We start from the raw sequence: 21,800 nt of genomic DNA, 5'->3' as shown, positions 1-21,800 counted from the left end.
ACAGGAGGAAAGACTTGCTAGATCTGACTATCAGTGATCGCTGGCTGCCCCTCCTTCGTCATCGTCACCTGCAAACCTACGTATACTACGCCCTTGCCTCGCCTCGAGGTCCAGCTTTCTTCAACCATCCACCTCTCTCTCCAGCTTTATCCCTTCCGTCTTCTCCTCTTCATCCCACCCCCTGTCTTGCATCTTCCAATTGATCATCCCGCTGCTTCCTCTCTTTTCCGGTCCGCAACCGGGCCTTTTTCTTGCTCTCCGCCATATAGCGCCCATCCCCGTCTTCTCCGCCGGGAAGCTCCTCTCCCCCAAGGTGACTCATTCCTGCTTTTTTTCTGGCTTCTTCAACTAATGCTCCGTATTTATTGAAGACCACTAGCTACCCTGATCTCCCCCAGAACCATTAGATCACTTTTACTCCCCTGTCAATCTTGATTGCTCCCTTTCCGGGCTCTTCTCTTCTCTTCCCCTCACCCCGCCCTCCGCCCTCTCTTCTCCTCACCTCACCCCATCACCCATCATGGCTTCCATTGTACCACACAACCAGCCCGAGGAGGCCATTGACGATACCGAGTTCGTCGACAACCATCATGCTCCTCATCACCGGGATTCGGTTCACCACCGTCTGCGGGCCAACTCGGCCATTATGCAGTTCCAGAAGATCCTCGTCGCCAACCGTGGTGAGATTCCTATTCGTATCTTTCGAACAGCCCACGAGCTGTCACTTCAGACCGTTGCCATCTTCTCACATGAGGACCGACTTTCCATGCACCGTCAGAAGGCTGATGAGGCCTACATGATTGGAAAGCGTGGCCAATATACCCCTGTTGGTGCTTACCTCGCCATCGACGAGATTGTCAAGATCGCCCTGGAACACGGGGTACACCTGATCCACCCTGGCTATGGTTTCCTGTCAGAGAACGCCGAGTTTGCTCGGAAGGTCGAGCAAGCGGGCATGGTCTTTGTCGGTCCCACTCCCGAGACCATTGAGGGACTGGGTGACAAGGTCTCTGCCCGCCGACTTGCCATCAAGGCCAATGTTCCCGTGGTTCCCGGTACCGAGGGCCCCGTCGAGCGTTACGAAGAAGTCAAGGCCTTCACTGACACCTACGGCTTCCCCATCATTATCAAGGCTGCCTTTGGTGGTGGTGGTCGTGGTATGCGTGTTGTCCGCAACCAGGCTGATCTGCGTGACTCTTTCGAGCGTGCTACTTCGGAAGCTCGCTCAGCCTTTGGCAACGGCACAGTCTTCGTCGAGCGTTTCCTTGACAAGCCCAAGCACATTGAGGTCCAGCTGTTGGGTGACAACCACGGCAACGTCGTCCACCTTTTCGAGCGTGACTGCTCTGTCCAGCGTCGTCACCAGAAGGTCGTTGAAATCGCCCCCGCAAAAGATCTCCCCCAGAACGTCCGTGACAGCATTCTTGCGGATGCCGTCAAGCTGGCCAAATCTGTCAACTACCGCAACGCCGGTACCGCCGAGTTCTTGGTCGACCAGCAGAACCGCTACTACTTTATTGAGATCAACCCCCGTATCCAGGTCGAGCACACCATTACCGAAGAAATCACCGGCATTGATATCGTCGCTGCCCAGATCCAGATCGCCGCTGGTGCTACTCTTGAGCAGCTCGGCCTGACCCAGGACCGCATCTCCACCCGCGGTTTTGCTATCCAGTGCCGCATCACTACCGAAGACCCGTCCAAGGGCTTCTCCCCCGACACCGGTAAGATCGAAGTGTACCGTTCTGCTGGTGGTAACGGTGTCCGTCTTGACGGTGGTAACGGCTTTGCTGGTGCCATCATCACTCCCCACTACGACTCCATGCTGGTCAAGTGTACTTGCCGTGGTTCAACTTACGAGATTGCGCGCCGCAAGGTCGTGCGTGCCCTGGTCGAGTTCCGCATTCGCGGAGTCAAGACCAACATTCCTTTCTTGACCTCCTTGCTCAGCCACCCTACCTTCATTGACGGCACTTGCTGGACCACTTTCATTGATGATACCCCTGAACTGTTTGCCTTGGTTGGCAGTCAGAACCGTGCTCAGAAGCTGCTTGCTTACCTGGGTGATGTCGCTGTCAACGGCAGCAGCATCAAGGGTCAGATCGGTGAGCCTAAGCTCAAGACTGATATCATTAAGCCCACTCTCCATGATGCCGCTGGCAAGCCCATCGACGTCTCATCCCCCGCTACCAAGGGCTGGAAGCAGATCCTTGACCAGCAGGGTCCTGAGGCTTGGGCCAAGGCGGTCCGTGCCAACAAGGGTTGCTTGATCATGGACACCACCTGGCGTGATGCCCACCAGTCTTTGCTCGCTACCCGTGTCCGTACCATCGACCTGCTGAACATCGCCCACGAGACCAGCCATGCTCTCTCCAATGCTTACAGTCTGGAGTGCTGGGGTGGCGCCACTTTCGACGTCGCCATGCGTTTCCTCTACGAGGACCCCTGGGACCGTCTGCGTAAGCTGCGCAAGGCTGTTCCCAACATCCCCTTCCAGATGCTGCTCCGTGGTGCCAACGGCGTGGCCTATTCCTCTCTCCCTGACAACGCCATCTACCACTTCTGTAAGCAGGCCAAGAGGTGCGGTGTCGACATCTTCCGTATCTTCGATGCCCTTAACGACATCGACCAGCTTGAGGTAGGTATCAAGGCTGTTCACGCCGCTGGCGGTGTTGTCGAAGCCACCGTCTGTTACAGCGGTGACATGTTGAACCCGTCCAAGAAGTACAACCTCGAATACTACCTCAACCTGGTTGACAAGATCGTCGCCCTCAAGCCCCACGTCCTCGGTATCAAGGACATGGCTGGTGTGCTGAAGCCCCAGGCTGCTCGCCTTCTTATCGGTGGTATCCGCGAGCGCTACCCCGACCTCCCCATTCATGTCCACACCCACGACTCTGCCGGTACTGGTGTGGCTTCCATGATTGCCTGTGCTCAGGCTGGTGCCGATGCCGTCGATGCAGCCACTGACAGTTTGTCCGGCATGACCTCTCAGCCCAGCATTGGTGCCATCCTTGCCTCTCTTGAGGGTACTGAGCAGGACCCTGGTCTTGATAGTGCTCAAGTCCGGGCTCTCGACACCTACTGGGCTCAGCTGCGCCTGCTCTACTCGCCCTTCGAGGCGGGTCTCACCGGTCCTGATCCCGAAGTTTACGAGCACGAAATTCCTGGTGGTCAACTGACCAACCTCATCTTCCAGGCTAGTCAGCTCGGCTTGGGCCAGCAGTGGGCCGAGACCAAGAAGGCTTACGAGGTTGCTAACGACCTGCTTGGCGATATCGTCAAAGTCACTCCCACCTCTAAGGTCGTTGGCGATCTGGCTCAATTCATTGTGTCCAACAAGCTGACCCCTGAGGATGTCATTAATCGCGCGGGCGAGCTGGACTTCCCTGGTTCCGTTCTTGAGTTCCTCGAAGGTCTTATGGGCCAGCCTTACGGTGGATTCCCTGAGCCTCTGCGCTCCAAGGCTCTCCGTGAGCGCCGCAAGCTCGACAAGCGCCCCGGTCTCTTCCTTGAGCCGCTTGACCTAGTGAAGATCAAGAACGACATCCGTGAGAAGTTCGGCGCTGTCACCGAATATGACATAGCCAGTTACGCCATGTACCCCAAGGTCTTCGAGGACTACAAGAAGTTCGTCCAGAAGTACGGTGACCTGTCCGTCCTTCCAACTCGCTTCTTCCTGGCCAAGCCAGAGATTGGCGAGGAGTTCCACGTCGAGCTTGAGAAGGGTAAGGTCCTTATCCTCAAGTTGCTCGCCATCGGTCCTCTTTCCGACCAGACTGGCCAGCGTGAGGTCTTCTACGAGGTCAATGGAGAGGTCCGCCAGGTCTCCGTCGATGACAAGAAGGCGTCCGTCGAGAACATTGCCCGCCCCAAGGCTGATTCCAGCGACAGCAGCCAAGTTGGTGCTCCTATGAGCGGTGTTGTTGTTGAGATCCGTGTCCACGAGGGCTCCGAGGTCAAGAAGGGTGACCCCATTGCTGTTCTCAGCGCCATGAAGATGGTATGTTCATGTCCCTACTCATCACATAAAACTCAGTGCTATGCTAACGATACACTAGGAAATGGTCATCTCCGCCCCGCACAGCGGAAAGGTGTCTGGATTGGGTGTCAAGGAGGGCGACTCTGTTGATGGGCAGGATCTCATCTGCAAGATTACCAAGGCTTGATTCAAAAAGTGACTGAATTCATATGAACGGGGGTTTTAGGGCAAGGGTGTCCGGATACTTTGGTGTTGGTTAGAGAGAGCTACTAGCTGCGGACTCAGTCTATGGCTCTGGAATTTTAGGGTTTCTTTTACTAGCTGCGTGTTTCTTGTCTGTTAGCTTTATTATGATTTGATGATCAACATACATAGTTCAAGTTATTAACGAACTTGTGGACTAACTGCTAAGTGATCTTTGACTGGTTAACCTATTTGCTTGATTCTCTGAGTATGTGATTGACATAGATCGTTCTCTAGAATCTATGTACTATTCTATCTAATCTAATTGAACGAGGTGCTAAAGCCTAGCCCCTCCGTTTCCTTCTCCAAACTCCGCAATCTCCCTCAACGCTCTCCACGTCCGAACCGCTTCATCCCATAACCCATCCCACCAAATCTCCACTCGCCCATCCGGCCTCAACGTCCTCATCTCCCTATGTTCATTCGTCCCCCATCCTAGCTCCTGCTCCCCATGCACAAACCTTATAAACGGACCAATGACCGCATCCTTGATAATCTCCTTCTCCTCCGGAAGAACGACCTGCCCATTCCCCCAGAACCAGATATACTGATCCGTAGCATGGGTAACCCCCCATTCAGGCGGGGCAGAGACATCCGCACATTTCAGACGGTACTCCATGCGGTAGCGGTGGATGAGCTTTGAGACTTTTGCGCCGAGACTAGTGTCGTTGGTGATGGGGTTCGTCAGCGCGTAGATGAACCCGCGCTGCATGTGGTGGATCTGCATGTCCGCGTAAATTCGCCCGAAGGCGTCGGATGTCCAGTCGGTACAGCCCGCCGGCAGTTTGCCGTTGGGGTAGTATACCTTCATGAGGGCGTCTACGATGGGCCGTGGGTAATCCGCTAGGAGCCGAGCGCGGAGCGAGCCAAGGGTATTCTTTTCGGGGCGGCGGTATGTCCCGTACAGGAAGTGTTCGTCGCGGCACTCACCGGTGATAATGTGGATGTTGCGGGTGACTAGGGTTCTGGCGAAGGTGCCGTTGTCGAGGGAGTGGAAGAGGTTGTTTGGGATGAAGGCGTTGTCTGTTGTGGGGCGGAACTCATGCAGGTCTATGCTTGCTGCGGCGGAGATGAGGGTTGAGGAAGGGGTTGAGCGGAGGCGGGAGAGCTTTTCGGATGCTGGTAGTGAGATGGGGATGTTGAGGGCAGAGAGCAGCTGGTTGAATTGGGATTGGGCCAGTGCTGGGTTTTTGGGCTGTACGGTGAAGGAGTTAGACCAGATGCAGGCTCGCTTGATGATGGACTCGGTCTCTGGGAGGGTTAGGTCGTAGGTTAGTTGGTAGCAGACGGAGTATGCGCCTGGTTGGTTGATCAATGTTAGCACCGTTTAAGGTGGATTGAGCTTAGACTTGTTAAATATTTACCTGCAGAGTAGCCGGCTAGGGTGATTTGAGAGCCGTTGCCGCCGAATAAGCCAATGTTCTCCTTGATCCATTCCAGGGCCATGCGCTGGTCCCAGAAGCCGTGGTTTCCGACAGTTTCACCCACGGAGGCGGCGTCTTGCTCTAGTTCTGAAGAATAGAGAAAGCCGATTACATTTAAACGGTAGGCTGGCATGACAATTATGGCGTTGAAGTCCGTCTCACCTAGAAGAGCTGCAGCTGAGAAGGAGTTCGGCGTGCCAAATTGCAAGAACCCGCCGTCTACCGAGCATCAGTATCCGCATATACCTGTATAGAAAATATACGTACGGATGAAGATGAGAACGGGCCACCCTGTGAGAAAGGCTCAGTATGATTTTCGATTCATAAAATATGTTAATATTGCTAACATACCGTTTGCCGGAGGCTCCCCATACGGAACCCAGACGTTACACTGAAAGCAATCCTCATCCGCAGCTTCTGTGCTTGGAAGGCCAAAGAGCATCGCTTGCGGACAACTGTTCGTAGCGCCTGGACAAAGAAAGGGACTGTCCCTAGTGCCGTAACTATATCTGGGGGGCAACTTTTGAGCTTTCCGCCAGCGTTTTGACGGAGGCAGAGCATATCGGAGACCGCCAAAATAGCGACAAAGTGGCGTGCTAGGGGCTTTGGATGAGATGGTATATCCTTGGACGTAGCCTCTGGGGCCGAGAGATTGTAGATATGGCTGCTGAATGGTCTCCATTACTGAAGGGTTGCAGCTTGCTAGTTCGGGGATTTTCGTTTTTGAGATCTAGGAATATTTGTTGTCTGAGGTCAATTGGTCTAGGATTTGGTCAGTTGGTTCGTTTGTTCAATCTGAAAGACGGAGTACCTTATCTTTCAGCATGACCCTGGGAAAGCGAATTGTGCAGATCCGACGGATGGGCAGAGTTGGGGAGTTGCCAGTTGGAGACTGGAGTCGATAACGATAGCTATGCGGGGAATTAATTAGCTGGGTATCCGCCTCGGCGCCGATATGGGCTCCGCTGCCCACGTGAGGCTCTTTCTTCTTCATCTTCCCTTCAATATGGACTGTGGAGTCAAATTGAGGCTTGTGTTCGCAGACTGATCCATGTGGTGGTTATGCGGACGACCTGTTACAATATGCTCCGGCTAAGGTAGGCCCGAGTCAACTTGCATCATGGCTTTAGCCTCAACCAGTAGCCCTGGGAGAGCTCACCAGTGGCCTCCAACCAAGGTAAGCATTCGAGTCCCTCACGTTGAGGCAGAACAAGCAAAGTAACCATGTCTCGTGCCACCAGGTGACGTCCAGCCAGCCGTGGCTCGTCCTCGCCTCCAAAGTTCTGTCCTTTATGGCTCCCCGCATCTGGGCAAGACGCTTGACGTCAGCTTCGCTTCGATTGGAAGCAGTTAACATCATGATTGACTGAAGCGGCCCCGTGAGCCCATCACGGCCCATCTTTCAATAATTAATACACAAGGTCTGACGGTGGCCGTGGATTTAAGTCGTTGATCTTTCGGGGGACCATGGGAGCTCTTTTCCAATCAAGCGTTCGAGGGCTGGGTCAGCAATCCGCTATTGGAGTGTTCATATGCTGCTCTATTCAAAAGAAGTAGTAGTGGCGTGCTCTGTTATCGACATTTTGTTCCACAGAACAGACCTGGGTTTCCTGCTTACCCCTCTTTCCCCTATATAAGTCAAACTCTCCCGAGGACTTCTGTTGTCCAGGAATAGTCAAATTCATCATTACGTGGATCACAGAAATTACCTTTTAAGTAAGTCGTTATATTTTCCCCTGGTTTCCATTGATAATTGCGAGCGGTCTCTATTCCTTATATCAGGTTAAATGAGTGGCATCGTCAACTGACTGACCTCCGTATAGTAGTCTTGCTCAACCATCAAAGCCCGCAATCCGAAGCAATGGATAAAGACAAGTCCCCGCCTCGCCATTGGCACGGTAGTCCGGGCGATCGTTATGAACACCACAATGTCTGGGTGCGAGGAGGCGCCGCCTCAAACTATAGACGACCGTCAACCTCTACTACGGATGCATTCGGGTCGACTGATAGACGGGTATGCCACTATGTCAAATTTATCCCGTGCTTACTGGAGATGGCACCTTAAAACTGACATTCCATAGTCCTCCAGTGCATCAGAAGCAGATGCCGGTGTTAATGAAGGTGCACGCAGCCCTCCGTCGTTGGGCGAGCGAAGGAGGTCCAGCGGCCACGGCCCATCTACTCTATTCGAGAGCCTGACCAGTCAGAAGCGAAACTCAAACGATGGCGCCTTTGCCCAGCGCAGACAGAGCTGGAACGAGCAGTCGCACCCTGGAGGCTTCTTTTCCAAGTGGTGGGCTGGATATACTGGCGGTAAATAGGTTGATAGGTTCAAGAGGCAGGGCTACAGGTGTCCGTCTACCAGATGACTTAGGTTCTTTTTGACGTCTGGTTGATCGTCTTCTCTTGTTATTGAGTATTAAGATGTAGTGGCTTGGAGTCCTGCCCATGCTTTGATGCTGGGACAGAAGATGTGTCAAAATGAGCTTATGGCTCATTGGCCTTCGAACTCTCAGTGCTGCACCTTCAAGTTCTTTTGCGTTATCTCTTCGAACAAGACAAATAGCGAATAAAGCCACTTGATTCCTGTCGGGTACCAGTAGGAGAGCAATTCAAAGCCCGTATGTCCGCGGCTTGAAGGCTTCGGGCTTCCTCGACGTAGACCATAAGCTAGATATTAGTTGCCCGCGCCCAGGGTAAGGTGGCAGCTGGAAACTACAATGAGCTGTCGGCAAAAGCCTTCCGTTACAAATACAGAAACGCCGACATAATCAATGTCTATGGCGCGGTCCCAGATACTTGTGCCCAATGCTACGCATATCACCACTCGTGGTAGAGGAGAGATGATGGAAAAGACTCGAAGCTCACGAAGAACCTGAATCTCACGGCCAAAGCAAAACAGACATGGACCCCCAAAGGGATACGCATGCGCAGCATCATGTAATACTTTTCATCAATGGTTAAGCGGAAATCATCACCCTTTGTGAAGCCTTCATTGAGAAAAGTGGATGCGTTTTTGAACAATGTAGTTTGATATTCTAACACGCCTATATCTCATGCCGTGGTAGAAGACAGAGCGAATATCACCATTCGAGAGAAGAACGCCCGCCAGAAGATTTTTTCCTTGATCGATTCATAAACACAGCCCACCGCTTTGACGAAACCCCGAATTCGAATAGAGGAATTTACCGGATGATACCGTCGAAGCGCTGCTTGAACCACCGCATGGTCTCGGTCTGGTTGATGCGGTGGTTGGCACCGATGGCGGCCTTGCAGCGGCGGCGCTTGGCGACACGCTCACCAGGGCGGGTCCTGTCCCTATGTCAGTCCTGATATTCCTCCCCCAGAAGAACCTGTCTCCCAAGTGTATAGAGTCCAACTCACATGCAGCAGTAGAAGTCCATGCCGTAGATACCAATGTTGGGGTCGTACTTGATACCCAGATCGATGTGCTCGGAGATACCGAAGCCGAAGTTACCGGTCTCGGAGAAGTTGCGCTTGCGGAGCTCGTACTCCTTGACCTTGAGGCCACGCTCGAGGATCTCCTCAGCCTTGGGGCCACGGACGGTAACGTGGACGGCGATCTTTTCGTTACGGCGGATACCGAAGGTACGGACGGTGTAGCGAGCCTTGCCTGTTGCGCAATTCCACCTCGGTCAGCCATGCCATTCTTTCCATCGTCTCCAGCAGAAAATTTCCGTTGTGTTTCTATTCGCCTTCGAGCGGGGGTTTATCGATTCGGGCGTCCTTACTGTAGACAGGAGTCTGACCGCTCAGCTGCTCGAGCACCTTAGCAGCACGGGTAAGTCTGTCACCAGACTCGCCGACACTGATGTTGAGCACGAGCTTCTGGACGCGCAGCTCGCGCATGGGGTTGGTGCTCTTGTCCTTGGCTTCCGACTGCATTTTGGCGTGAAAAATTAGTTCCCGAAACTGTACAGCAAAGGTCGTGAGGTTGTTGTAGATGTTTTTTTCAAACATACCATGGCGACTGATTTGGCGTGGACTGGTCGACGTTGAATGGAAGAATCTCAAGGAATCTCGAATCGGGCGAAAGTTGTGTGAAGTTCGACTGTGGGTGGATGTGTGGGAAGCGAGAGCCCTTAGCGGCTTGGCAAAACTGGGCTGGCGCCCAGCCGCGGAGCCGCGCGCCAAAGTCACGGGTCGCGATACCCGCCAGGCCCAACCTGAGCAGCGAGCGCCGCAAGTGTCAGTAACTAAGCTCTTTGCCTGGCCAAACACCCTTGGAGCGTCTGACAACAAGCTAGAAGGTCCTCTTCTGCTGATTCTGTCATACACATTCTTTGGTTCTACTCTCAAGTCGCATTCGTGCGCACTTCTCAGCAAACATGGCGGCCAACAAGCAGGGAAAGATGGTGAGTTTACGATGCCTACACCACTCTTACTTTTATTCAATTAAGCGATTGGAGATGTATTCCTGGTGACATAGCTGACTTTCGCGTTCTACCTAGCAAAACCTCGTATGTGTTAATGGGCGCACATAGTTCTCCGCGTGAAAATCTAACATGAGTCTAGATAAACTACCGGATGAGAGTTACCCTAAATGATGGACGGCAAATGACGGGTCAGATGCTTGCCTTCGATAAGGTGCGTCTACTAGCAATTGATGCGCTTGGAAACTATGGACATTGTTGCTGACTTTCCCAGCACCTGAACCTGGTCCTGGCCGATACAGAAGAATTCCGCCGCGTCAAGCGGAAAGCCAAGTCGGCCCCCGGAAACGCGCCCCTCGTCGAAGCCGAAGAGAAGCGAACCCTTGGTTTGACAATTGTGCGCGGCACTCACGTTGTTTCCTGCTCTGTCGACGGACCTCCCCCGGCCGATCCCTCAGCACGACTTGGTGGCGGTCCTAATGTGCCCGCCGCTGCCACTCTCGCCGCCGGCCCTGGAATTAGCAAACCCGCTGGACGTGGTCTGCCTGTCGGACTTGGAGGACCTGCTGCTGGTGTCGGTGGACCCCCACCGCCAGGCGGCTTCCCCGGATTCCCTCCTGGTGGTTTCCCCGGTGCCCCCCCGCCTGGCTTCGGTGGACGTGGAGGCCCTGGAGGACCCCGTAAGTTTGGTTCTATACTGGTGCTTGATACATGAGACTGACAAGCATTAGCCGGTTTCGCTCCTCCTCCCGGATTCGGTGCTCCCCAGGGTCGTAAGTTTATCTGTTCGAGAATGCGTGGCTATGTCAACTGACTTTTCCTGCTCTAGCTGGCGGCTTCCAACCTCCACCTGGCTTCCAGCCTCCCGGCCAGGGTCGAGGATATCCTCCCCCAGGGTTTGGAGGACGGTGATTTGACTTGACGGTGTAATATGATGGCTCAACAATAAAACTGCGACTGCATTGTGCACTACCACCGACTAAGGACAAGGGAAATGTAACTGGAACCAAAAGAGCTCCTCAGCCACCCGGCTGTTCTAGGATTGGGAGCAGCACCTCAAATTTTACAAGGCCAAGGCGTTGCGGCGTGTGCGGATGCAAGGACTGCCCGAGAGAAATAAAATGGACACACATTAGGGGAGGCCTGTAATGCTAGAGATGTCTCAAGCGCTATTTAGTTATTCAGTTATTCTAATACACCAAATCAAAAGCCTTTGTTGTATCTGTCCTAGTGCGTATAGTAGTACCTCACGTGATGTCGCCGAAGGCTCCGCTCGGCAGCGAACCCGGGCGGGCTTCGGTGATGACCAAAACGGGAGCTCTCGAGTCTTGTCCATTCAGTCGCTGACCAGCAGCTGTCTTACACGTTCACCCCACGTCCTGCAAGATGGCCGCCGTTATTAAAGCAATCAATGCAAAGATCCGGTCCAACAAGGTTGCGGACTATGTCTGCTCAACACGTAAGTTGCCTGGCGTTCCGTCTTTTGTCCTTCCAAGCCCGTTTCCGAAATCGGCTGCATCAAGCTGCGGTCGAGATACGACGACATCCGCATGTGCTATCTGCCATCTAAAGACACTATTCCTTTCGCGATACGAAGACAAGAAATATCCGAGAAGTAATGGCTAATCCTGTTCTCTAGATTTCTGGGGCCCCGTCTCCAACTTCGGTATCCCTGTAGCGGCCGTGATGGACACCCAGAAAGACCCGGAAATGTACGTTTACATCTGCAATGGATTCCTTGTTTCTCGCTGCCAGGTGTCTCTAGCAGCCGGCTCTGCGGTCGCGGAATTCGATACTTGGCAATCGTTCTTCAATACCCGCCTGATAAGCATAAGCAACACCAAGCTAACACTTTTACCCTTGCAGCATCTCCGGTCAAATGACCGGCGCCCTGGTCATCTACTCCGCAACCTTCATGCGCTACGCCCTCGCCGTCTCCCCCAAGAACTACCTCCTCTTCGCCTGCCACGCCATCAACTTCTCCGCCCAGTGTACCCAGGGATACCGTTATCTGAACTATTGGAAGTATGTCACAGGCTCCTTGCGCTTCCTCCATGCTGTTCTGCCATACGCCGTGATGAACTTTGCTAATGCTTTATAGCTGGGGAGGCCGTGAAGCTGCGCTTGCTGCGCAAGGTGCGCAGAAGGGCAAGGAGGCTACTGAGGCGGGTAAATAAGAGATATGTAGGAGGAAGCAGCGCTAGTGGTGATCTGGCATCCCCTTGTTACCTATATACTTATCATAGACCGGCATTATACTTGCCTAAGAATGGATGGTGTGATTGGTCGACGGTGTTTTTCTAGGTTGGAGATAACGGGCCGAGAGTAGTTCTATAGGTGTCCTATTATATTTCGGTAGGCGGCATCTTTGGAAGGTCGAAACTGCTTCCCAACGTAAAGTGTGCATCTACTATGTCATTATGAGCCGTGTCAAGAATCGATGAATGTATTCAAGCTATGTAAATCAAACCAAATCAAATCATCGCTAGATGTCTAATCAAACAATCTCGTAAACGGGACAGTGGAATTCCAAAAAATGAGATACTCGCCGGCTTTATCATCAGCCAGGCGTGCTTTCGTGCGTGCTTGCTTGCTTCCATAACAATTTGAAACAGATCAGTGGCATGTCGTTCGTCTATACATGAAGGGCCCTTCTATGAACAGCTTAAGCTAAAGAAAGAGAGCAGGGGTGATGTCGGTTGAGCAAGAACTAGGATCAGGCGTCACAGTACCCTGGGGCTTTGGCATTATCGCCACTAACCCAGTTATTGATGGTCAATGCGGTAGTGTAGATGCAGCTGACGACTCCGAAGATGGTGAGTGCAATATCTGCGAGCTTCTGTCTTCTGGTCCGCGCGCAAGCCTTGTAATGAAGGAGGGGCTGGCTGCGATTAGTTATGAATGGGATAGAGAGGGCAAGTGACATACCGGGTAGACATAGATGAGGGGAACGCAGGCAAAGCTACCGACAAGAGAAACAAACTTGTCGAGGTCCTCGGCACCACCCCAGGCAACAAACGCGCAGACCATGACGAGGAAGAACCGGAAGCCATTCTTCTTCCACTTGATGCCAGGGTTATACTTGCCGCTGCGGGTAAAGAGCTCATTCTCCATAATGCGGATGGCGGGGAAGAGTTGGAGCGGAGTGCTGAGGAGAATAGCCAATGAATAGAGGAACTGAACCGCATTCACAAGCTTGTCGTCCTGCGGGAGGTTGAGGAGGATCACGGTCTTGGTTGCAGGTCCGTACGCCGCATAGCTGACAGCACCAGCTGCCAGGAAGATGATCGTGATAATGACCATAACGCCGGCCAGAACACCTGTAAATTGCTTGGGATGCTTCATCGACTCCTGGATAGGGATGATGAGACCAACACCCTCGTAGGTGAAGATAGCAGTTCCAATGAAAAGAGTCCATGTAGAAGGATTGAACGAGGAGATCTCGGCGACACCCTGTGCGGATATTGTGAGGAAATCATAGTAGAAGAGGTAAACCAGGCCCAGCAAGATAAAAAGATCCGCAATGAGCGCAGTGAAGCCAAGCTTGCTGATGTCCCGGATTAGCGAGAGGGGCAGGAAGATGATCAATTGCATCAACACCATGAATTTGATGTCAATGAAAGACTTGCAATTGCTAACAGCAAGGACAAAAGCTTGGAGGTTCTCAGCCGTGAACACAATGTATGCAGACACGAACCCCAACTGGCTAAGAACGATCGAACCAAGGATAATTCGACGCATGTGTTTTCCATAGAGTGCGCCTCCGATGTCACCAAAGGAGCCCTCAACCTTTAGTCGCGCGTTCACCAAAAGAATGAAGCAGTAGAAACTGAGTAACGAGACGGCGAGGAGTACTAGACTGCTGAAAAGCATACCCCCGTTGAGGAAGGCTCTTGGCAGGAACAGGACCCCAGTGCCCACAAATGACTTAAGGAGAAGAAGCGCTGCCCCCGTTCTAGTGTTCGTTCCGGTTCCTCCACGGGGCTTGCGCCTCCTCTTGCCAGGAGTTTCAGGACGGAGAAGCGCAGAGTCCTCACCAGGCTCTCGTTCTTCTGTTTCGTCCCAGGCTTCGGAGGAGAAATACTCGTGGGGTCCAAGCATCTCGTCGTCTTCTTCCAACTCCTCACCGGCAAAGTGGCCATAGAGTGTTAGGAATTCAAGGAAACTACTTGTGGGAATCTGATGCGGAGCAGGGGACGCTCCGTCCCGTGCAGCAGAATCTCGTGGAGCCGGGCTTCCTGCGGCCCTGCGCAAGTAGTCTCTTCGAAACCCTCCTGGGACGCGAATGCTGCTGATGTTCATAGTTTCCTCCTCGGGGGTAGGTCTATTCAGGCTAAAACTCCTGCTCCGTTGAGGCTTTCTCACAGAACCTCCTTCTTCCGCATCCTCAGCCCATCTATAGACTTGTCTGGTGATGTCGCCGCCTTGCAATCGCAAGCTAGAGAACTCATCGTCCGCGTTATCCGTACCGTCTCCGGAGGACTGAGTATCCCGGCTCTCTAGTGGTTGCACTAAGTGCCTCTTGACAATTTCCGGGTCTTCGTACGGGGCTGCAGAGTACTCCGAACCTTCCCTCCAGGGTTTCTGGTCAAAAGAGCCATAGTTCGATCTGATTTGCAGGTTCTGGTTAAAAGCAGGGGACTCAGTACGTCTTGGCGGAGTCCCAAATCTCGGAGGTGATCGACCAAGACTGTCCTGAAGAGCAGAAGCAATCATGGACTGCCCGGGACCGGGGAGAGACGAGAGGTTATCGACTCGACCGAGGTCTTGTGACTCGTCTGTGGAGACTGGAACTGGTATTTGCCTCGAGGAAACGGAGTTGGATATCGACGGTACTGGAGAGGCCAGCCGAGCTATCGAGGCATGCCTTACAGAGTCTGGAGCTGGGGACCGTGAACGGCGTGCGGAGGTCGCTATCGGAGATGACCCAAGTTTGGGAGATGACGACGGACCCTCCCCATTGTCATACCTTCCTGGTGATGCCATAACGGTCGAATTAGAAATTTATAGAGCGACCGTTAAGGTTGAGCACGACAGGGTCGTGCAGCTGCTAGGACAAAGGAATCTGAAGCTCTGGCGGAGAGTGTGAAGGATGCAGGTGGATGGATAGCTATCACGTGGAATCGAGGCCGGAGAGTCATGGATCACGTAAGCTACGTCCACTTTTGTTCCACCGATCCAACACGTACAGATCTTGGTTGCTACCAGCACTGTCCGTTGCATGAATAGTTGGAAAGCTCTCTTTTCACACCTGAGATGACCTGTCTACTTGTCTGGGCGCGTAGCGAAGACTCTCAACAGCCACCCACGAGGAGGCCTGAAGGAGCCATGGACAAAGCAACGTTGGTACTCACTACAGCCAGGAACCTCTTGTGTAATCATGTCGGAGCGAGGAAGGTAGCTCCGCACTACCAAGTCAAAATACCTGTGTATAAGACGCGAGAGAAGACCTCGGGCAATAAGATCACCAAGTGATAAGTATGCAGTGAGCATGCAGTCTTTGCAAGCTCCCGGGCATGGACAATCCCTTGCTAGTGTCCCTTATTCATCTAACTATAGGCCGGGTTTACTGTACCCCGCAGGAATCAGTCGTAACTGATAGGACCGGTTACCACATAGCGACCCACAGACGTGATCAAGGTACATAGTTACCTAAGATCCATCATCAAAATCTCCCTAGTATGGTGTAGCTGTTAACAATTGCGATGAATCATGGCTTGTGCGGCTAAGTCAAGACTCCCCTCTGCTTGGTAGGTACATAGAATTGTGTAATGTACGGCGCATATGTTGAGGCTGCTCAGTTTTGAACCTACGGCACTAGCTCTCATAGCACAGCCTAGCTTATTATATGTTTTATTGCGCATCCATTAAGTATACCCTCGAATTTCCAAGTCGTCTTCAGCGTATACTTCGCAACGGACTGGGGTTTGCATTGTTTGCTACCAGATAGGAACAAGTCTTGGCAAATGAAGTCATCGTCAATCCCGTCCCGAGGTCGCTCGTCGAAATACCCAACAGCTGCAGAACAGGGGGTGCTTGCTCCTATGACAGCTGTCATTGCTGTTGAAGATCGACATTCTCAATTCAACGTCGCGTGAGCGATACTTTGGGGTCTCAATTGTCCTGCTCCTTGTCAATTTAAACTGTTCTTTGTCCATGTCGTGATCCAACAACTGCATTCCTCCTGAAGCAGCGGGCTGGCAAAGAGGCCGAGTTTCATATTCGATGACGAGCTCACAAGAGGGCAGTGCCTCAGGGTCCATCTCTTGGAGGAGACCTAACTTCGCCACACGCACTGCACAGGAAGATGAGTCCAGATTGGACCCGAGCGAGCCTGCAAATGCTTCCCCGGAAGAGACTGCAAGGCTACTGAATTGGCGGCCTGCTGGACAACTCCAAAATTACGGGTCCTTAACTCCTCAGGTGTCCGAATCATTTGGCCGGCGCCGCTCCTTACCTTCGAACTTTCTGTCTTATTTCTCGGGCTGGTGGAGGAAACCTGAGAACGATGCTGATTTACCAAGCACATCGCTTGAGGCAGGGCCTCTCCGGGACGCGAGCGTTGATCATAAAGGGAGGAATGGAGAGAGATATCGTTCGTCAGATGCTTCTGACAAGTTCACGACTTTTTCAGGAGTCTTTGTGCCAACCAGTCTCAATGTCCTGAGCATTCTCATGTTCCTTCGCTTCGGGTTCATTTTGGGGCAGGCTGGTCTACTGGGAATGCTAGGTATGTTGCTACCCTAGTTCTCTAGTCTGTGAGCATTGCTGACCATAATGTTAAGGACTGCTTGCAATATCGTACACAATCAACCTAGTCACTACAATGTCTTTATCAGCCATAGCAACCAATGGCACAGTCAAAGGAGGAGGAGCATACTACTTGATATCTCGCTCTTTAGGGCCCGAGTTTGGTGGCTCTATTGGTCTAGTGTTCTATCTCGGCTCCGTATTGAACACAGGAATGAATGCCGTGGGCTTGATCGACTGTTTTACACAGAACTTTGGAGCTGAAACGGGCACATGGTACAACTTCCTCGAGGAAGGATTTTGGTGGCAATACCTTTGGGGAACTATCATCTTGGTCGTTTGTACTGGGATATGCTTGGCGGGCAGTGCTCTTTTCGCTCGAGCAAGCAATGGATTGCTTATTATTCTTTTGATTGCGACACTCAGTATTCCAGTGTCTGCTCTCGTCATGGAACCATTTCGAAACTCGAAGCTTGGGATCCATTTTACCGGTATCAGTTTCCATACACTCTTGGGGAATCTTAAGCCTAGGCTCACGAAGGGGGCGGCCGGGAGCCAACTCTCCACGCGGGAGAACTTCCAAGACCTTTTTGGGATTTTGTTCCCTGCGACTGGGGGGATCTTCGCGTAAGCATTCAATCTTAACCAATTGGGATATCAGGCTTATCTGCGTAGTGGTGCAAGCATGTCAGGCGACCTGAAGAATCCTAGCAGATCGATACCGAAGGGTACACTCTATGGCCTTGCTCTGACCTTTGTCTTATACACCCTTGTGATTCTCGCGATGGCGGCTTCTTTGACAAGAGACTCTCTCTATAACAGCGCCAATATTGTCCAGATTGTATGCTTTTTGGAGAGCCCTGCTTCATCTCACTCTAACATATTTCTAGGCAAATCTTTCTGGGGCCGTCGTTCTTGCAGGCGAATTTGCAACCAGTTTCTTCTCTGCTCTGATGGGGTTGATTGGATCTGCTAAACTGCTTCAAGCGATCGCTAAAGACAACTTGGTTCCTGGGCTCAATCTGTTCAGCATAGGCACGAAGAAGAAGGACGAGCCTGTTCGCGCAATCATTGTCACTTTCATCGCTGCTCAGTTGACAATGCTGTTTGATATCAACCAGATCGCGTCCTTTGTCACAATGGCTTATCTCATGACCTTTTTAGTGATGAACTTGGCTTGTTTCCTGCTGAAAATTGGGTCTGCCCCCAATTTCCGTCCTTCCTTCCACTACTTCAACTGGCAGACCGCCGCAACTGGTACCTTGGTCTGCGGCGCTAGTATGTTTTTCGTCGATGGTATTTACGCCACTGGGTGCTTTGGTGTTTTAATCACCCTATTCTTACTGATTCATTATACTTCTCCTCCGAAGCCGTGGGGTGATGTCAGCCAGAGCCTGATCTACCATCAAGTGCGTAAGTATCTGCTTCGTTTGAAGCAAGAGCACGTCAAATTCTGGAGGCCACAGATCCTTCTATTCGTGAATGATCTTGATGAGGAATTCAAGCTTGTTGCTTTTTGCAACTCACTGAAAAAGGGTGCGTTGTTTGTACTTGGTCATGTTCTTGTCACCGATGATTTCTCGTCTGCCGTCCCGGAAGCGCGTCGACAACAGAGCGCTTGGACAAAGCTAGTCGAGAATTCAAAGGTCAAAGCCTTCGTGAACATTGCAGTGTCCCCCGCTGTCGAATGGGGAGTTCGAAATATTGTCTTGAATTCTGGCCTAGGGGGGATGCGGCCAAATATCGTCATAATTGATCAATTTCGGGAGGGTCGGTCTCTTGCCGAGCCAATATATCACCATAAACACAATTCGAATCCGAAATCGCCAGATAGTCCCATGTATGAGCCATTGAGGAAGTCGGCAGACTGCAGGACATACGTCAGGGTCTTGGAAGACCTTTTGTTCCAACTACGCATAAATGTTGCGGTAGCCAAGGGGTTTGAGGAGCTCGGACTGCCGGGACAGCACGGATCGAACTCGAAAAAATACATCGATCTCTGGCCCATCCAGATGTCTGCTGAGATAAACGCCAACAGTGAAACGAAACGAAATATTCTTACTACAAATTTTGACACATATACTCTCATCCTTCAGCTTGGTTGCATTTTAAACACAGTTCCTTCCTGGAAAAGGGCATACAAGCTGAGGGTGGCTGTTTTCGTGGAATACGAAGCTGACGTTGAGGACGAAAGAAAAAGGGTTGAGACTCTCCTTGAGAAGCTACGGATTGAAGCAGAAATCCTGGTCTTCTGGCTTGCGTCTGGTGACTTGAAGACATATCGCCTGATAGTCAATGGAGACGCTGCCCCGGGGTCTCAGGATATCAGAGATATGGTAAATACGATATTAAAGGATGAGAGTTGGTGGGAGGATATTCAACGTGGTCGGAGAAACTCGGACGACTCCTCAACTTTTGGTTGGATGAACAGGGCTGGAAGCTCATCTCGCTTCGAGGTCTTGAATCAGGAGCAACGGCAGGCGCGTCATCCATTGCCAGGTGGAGTGAGGAAGTTGATACAATCTTCGAGAAGACGACGTTCTATTTCCAGCTTTAGGGGTCTAGGAGGTGTCAATCTAGGCATGCAGACACACCGACTACTGGATGCTTTCGTTGATGATGACAGTACCCCGAGCGAAACTAGTGATAGCAGCAGCAGCAGTGACTCAGAGGAATCCGCAAGTGATGGAGAGACCACGAGCATACACAGGACGACAACTCCACAGGGAGTGGTTAACCCTTCAACGTCGGATCCGGATCTTCCAACAATGCAGAGACACAACATTCCGGCCATCATTGAGCCTAGCGAGACGGGATCTCCTCGATCCGCAACGAGCCGGCCGTCTCTGAGCCGCTCAGCATCGAGCAATAGATTCAGCTCTTCACCAATACCTGAAGCTCAGGTCAACACAGAAGAGGGCGCCGGTCCAAGCATCATGTTCGCCACAAACATGTCGCCTCCTCGATCATCTCGAAGAGCTGTCGAGTCCATCTACAAACGTCGTTCTGCTTCGGAGGTATCATCAGATCGGACGAGCGCCTCTGGGTATCCGCAGCAAGCTTCCGTTCCGCTGTCATTCAACGACCTTCCGAGCCGTGCACAGCATCTGATACTGAATGAGTTGATAGCTAAACACAGCGGGGATACGGCTGTAATTTTCACGACTCTGCCATCACCAGTCGAGGGCACTTCGGACAGCGAAACTGCTAGCCAGTCGTATCTGAGTGATCTGAGTGTTTTGTGGCAGGGTTTGCCACCTTGCTTGCTGGTCCACAGCAATAGCATGACCGTGACGCTAAACCTTTAACGAGTTATGATAGTAAATAGAATCGGATCATGGTATATACAAATCTTCAAGCAAATGAATGGATACTCTCTGCCCTTGGCGAGTATACTACTGTGCAAATGAAAGGTCACTTATTGAGAAAGCTGGAGCTATCATATGACATGCAAACGACACCCTCTTCTTTTTTCGAACTTTCGACATTGAGCGCATGGATTTCAACATCGGAGAATAACTCAGTAACCTCAGTCCCGTGACATTGCTTGTTCTGCACTCGGACCGTTTTCTTTCTTATGGACCATTGATAACTCGTACTTTCGTCGAGCAACCAGTCATAACTCGGGGAGTTGCTTGCCGGTCTCACATGCCCCTCCCTCAGCATCCATCTCGAAACAGTCAAAAGGGTGTGATAGGCAAACACCGGGGCATCAGACATCCCAAGGATCGCCACTAGACTGGGGAGGTGATCAGCAGCGCACCAATAAGGAAAAAGCGTGGATGGAAAAATGGGAGCAAGATGTGCACGCAGTGTGCATAGTGCACGCACAGCGGTCAAGAGGATTCTTTAATCAGGGCGGCGGGCGCGCGGTTTTTTTTGGCTGCCTGCCACCAAGAGCCGGCGCCTGTTAGCGCGGCGAACAAACCATGGGCTGCCTCCACAGCGCTCGGCATATGGCCACGCACTCTGCCGGGCTGTGCTTCGTAGGGTACTTAAAAGATCGATTTGGATCAATAATGAGAACATGCTGGGGTGGATAAAGCAGTTGAACTTGCAATACCCATGTATAGAAGCCCCTATCTGTGTATATGACAAACAATCATGCGCAGGAGAGTATTCAACTACTGTAAGCTGTCAGTCGAGGTCACGTTAACTCGTGCAGGAGTCGGACATCGAGTTCTTAAGCCAAATCCTCCACCATCCGCCGGGGAGCCCATCGCCATCAGGCTGACAGTTAAGACCAAGAAAGATTTGATCAAACCAATTCAGCCCATCGTCCCCTTATTGGAGCCGTTCTCCCCTGGGTCAGGTCAAACCAAACCAACCCGGGCAGGGCGCATTATCACAATCTTCCATTCCGACCCCTCTCTATCCGCTGTTCGGTGCTCCTCTCTCCACTCGCCGTTCGCTGCTTGCCATTGATTCGACTCGAATTATTCTGCTGGTTCTCGAGGTCTCCGTATCTTCTCCTCTCTTGATCAACGGCGAACTCGAAGTCTGAAACGCTCCCCTTCAGACTCTTTGCACCAAACTCCAACCCTCCGAGAGCCTCCCCGAGCCCCTTTCTCGCCAGTCACCAATGTCGTTCTAGGCGATACCGCTCCGTCTGTCGTGTCAATAACGCGATTCCCGCCAGGTACGGACTCTCATCCTGCTGCTCGCTTTCTCTTTCAGTACTCCCAGTTCTGAGTTCCCTTGCCGCCGCTTTAACCCTTCTCGTTTCTCCTTCCCCCAAGCTCCCATACTCCCGGCCTCCAACTCTCCGACTTCCACTCCCCTCGTCTCTCCGTCTCCAACCATTCGCCCCCAGCTTTTTTTTTCTGTCCTTTTTCCTTTTTCATCCGACGAGCTTCGCATTATTTTATATCTCTTATTCTCCTTAATCTCCTTTTCAGAGATTAGAGGGTCTCAATTTTTCTCTCTTTTTCTTTGTTTGCGAGCTCATACTTTCATCTCCGTCTTATTAGACTTTGTCCCCCCCTGTTCTAGCTCCGAGCGGCCCCC

At 52.0% G+C, this 21,800-nt stretch overlaps 8 protein-coding genes across 8 annotated transcripts; 5 read left to right on the top strand and 3 right to left on the bottom strand.

Moving 5' to 3' along the window:
- Window positions 1-520: 520 nt before the first annotated feature.
- DSM5745_11311 (pyruvate carboxylase) lies at window positions 521-4,169 on the top strand (the record flags this gene model as incomplete). The annotated part of the gene is made up of 2 exons (XM_026753327.1): window positions 521-4,003; window positions 4,062-4,169. 2 exons carry the CDS (start codon window positions 521-523, stop codon window positions 4,167-4,169), a joined length of 3,591 nt encoding a protein of 1,196 aa, XP_026598100.1.
- A 333-nt stretch (window positions 4,170-4,502) lies between these two features.
- On the bottom strand, window positions 4,503-6,091 carry DSM5745_11310 (putative carboxylesterase; the record flags this gene model as incomplete). Its single annotated transcript, XM_026753326.1, has 4 exons — window positions 4,503-5,524; window positions 5,590-5,868; window positions 5,917-5,940; window positions 6,001-6,091. The coding sequence occupies 4 exons, from the start codon at window positions 6,089-6,091 to the stop codon at window positions 4,503-4,505; spliced, it is 1,416 nt and encodes a 471-aa protein (XP_026598099.1).
- Window positions 6,092-7,510: 1,419 nt separating this feature from the next.
- DSM5745_11309 (uncharacterized protein) lies at window positions 7,511-7,970 on the top strand (the record flags this gene model as incomplete). Its single annotated transcript, XM_026753325.1, has 2 exons — window positions 7,511-7,663; window positions 7,731-7,970. The coding sequence occupies 2 exons, from the start codon at window positions 7,511-7,513 to the stop codon at window positions 7,968-7,970; spliced, it is 393 nt and encodes a 130-aa protein (XP_026598098.1).
- Window positions 7,971-8,834: 864 nt separating this feature from the next.
- On the bottom strand, window positions 8,835-9,555 carry DSM5745_11308 (60S ribosomal protein uL5; the record flags this gene model as incomplete). Its single annotated transcript, XM_026753324.1, has 3 exons — window positions 8,835-8,961; window positions 9,034-9,283; window positions 9,402-9,555. 3 exons carry the CDS (start codon window positions 9,553-9,555, stop codon window positions 8,835-8,837), a joined length of 531 nt encoding a protein of 176 aa, XP_026598097.1.
- A 443-nt stretch (window positions 9,556-9,998) lies between these two features.
- DSM5745_11307 (small nuclear ribonucleoprotein-associated protein) lies at window positions 9,999-10,955 on the top strand (the record flags this gene model as incomplete). Its single annotated transcript, XM_026753323.1, has 5 exons — window positions 9,999-10,025; window positions 10,186-10,257; window positions 10,318-10,723; window positions 10,775-10,816; window positions 10,873-10,955. 5 exons carry the CDS (start codon window positions 9,999-10,001, stop codon window positions 10,953-10,955), a joined length of 630 nt encoding a protein of 209 aa, XP_026598096.1.
- Window positions 10,956-11,429: 474 nt separating this feature from the next.
- Window positions 11,430-12,220, top strand: DSM5745_11306 (pyruvate transporter MPC1; the record flags this gene model as incomplete). Its single annotated transcript, XM_026753322.1, has 4 exons — window positions 11,430-11,502; window positions 11,683-11,848; window positions 11,910-12,068; window positions 12,145-12,220. The coding sequence occupies 4 exons, from the start codon at window positions 11,430-11,432 to the stop codon at window positions 12,218-12,220; spliced, it is 474 nt and encodes a 157-aa protein (XP_026598095.1).
- Window positions 12,221-12,759: 539 nt separating this feature from the next.
- DSM5745_11305 (putative amino acid transporter) lies at window positions 12,760-15,029 on the bottom strand (the record flags this gene model as incomplete). The annotated part of the gene is made up of 2 exons (XM_026753321.1): window positions 12,760-12,924; window positions 12,972-15,029. The coding sequence occupies 2 exons, from the start codon at window positions 15,027-15,029 to the stop codon at window positions 12,760-12,762; spliced, it is 2,223 nt and encodes a 740-aa protein (XP_026598094.1).
- Window positions 15,030-16,268: 1,239 nt separating this feature from the next.
- On the top strand, window positions 16,269-20,101 carry DSM5745_11304 (putative cation chloride cotransporter; the record flags this gene model as incomplete). Its single annotated transcript, XM_026753320.1, has 4 exons — window positions 16,269-16,773; window positions 16,829-17,420; window positions 17,469-17,634; window positions 17,684-20,101. The coding sequence occupies 4 exons, from the start codon at window positions 16,269-16,271 to the stop codon at window positions 20,099-20,101; spliced, it is 3,681 nt and encodes a 1,226-aa protein (XP_026598093.1).
- Window positions 20,102-21,800: the final 1,699 nt, after the last annotated feature.

This window comes from Aspergillus mulundensis (assembly GCF_003369625.1).
Source record: "Aspergillus mulundensis strain DSM 5745 chromosome Unknown scaffold_24, whole genome shotgun sequence".
Taxonomy (NCBI): Eukaryota; Fungi; Ascomycota; class Eurotiomycetes; order Eurotiales; family Aspergillaceae; genus Aspergillus; species Aspergillus mulundensis.
This window is presented reverse-complemented; position numbering and strand designations above follow the sequence as displayed.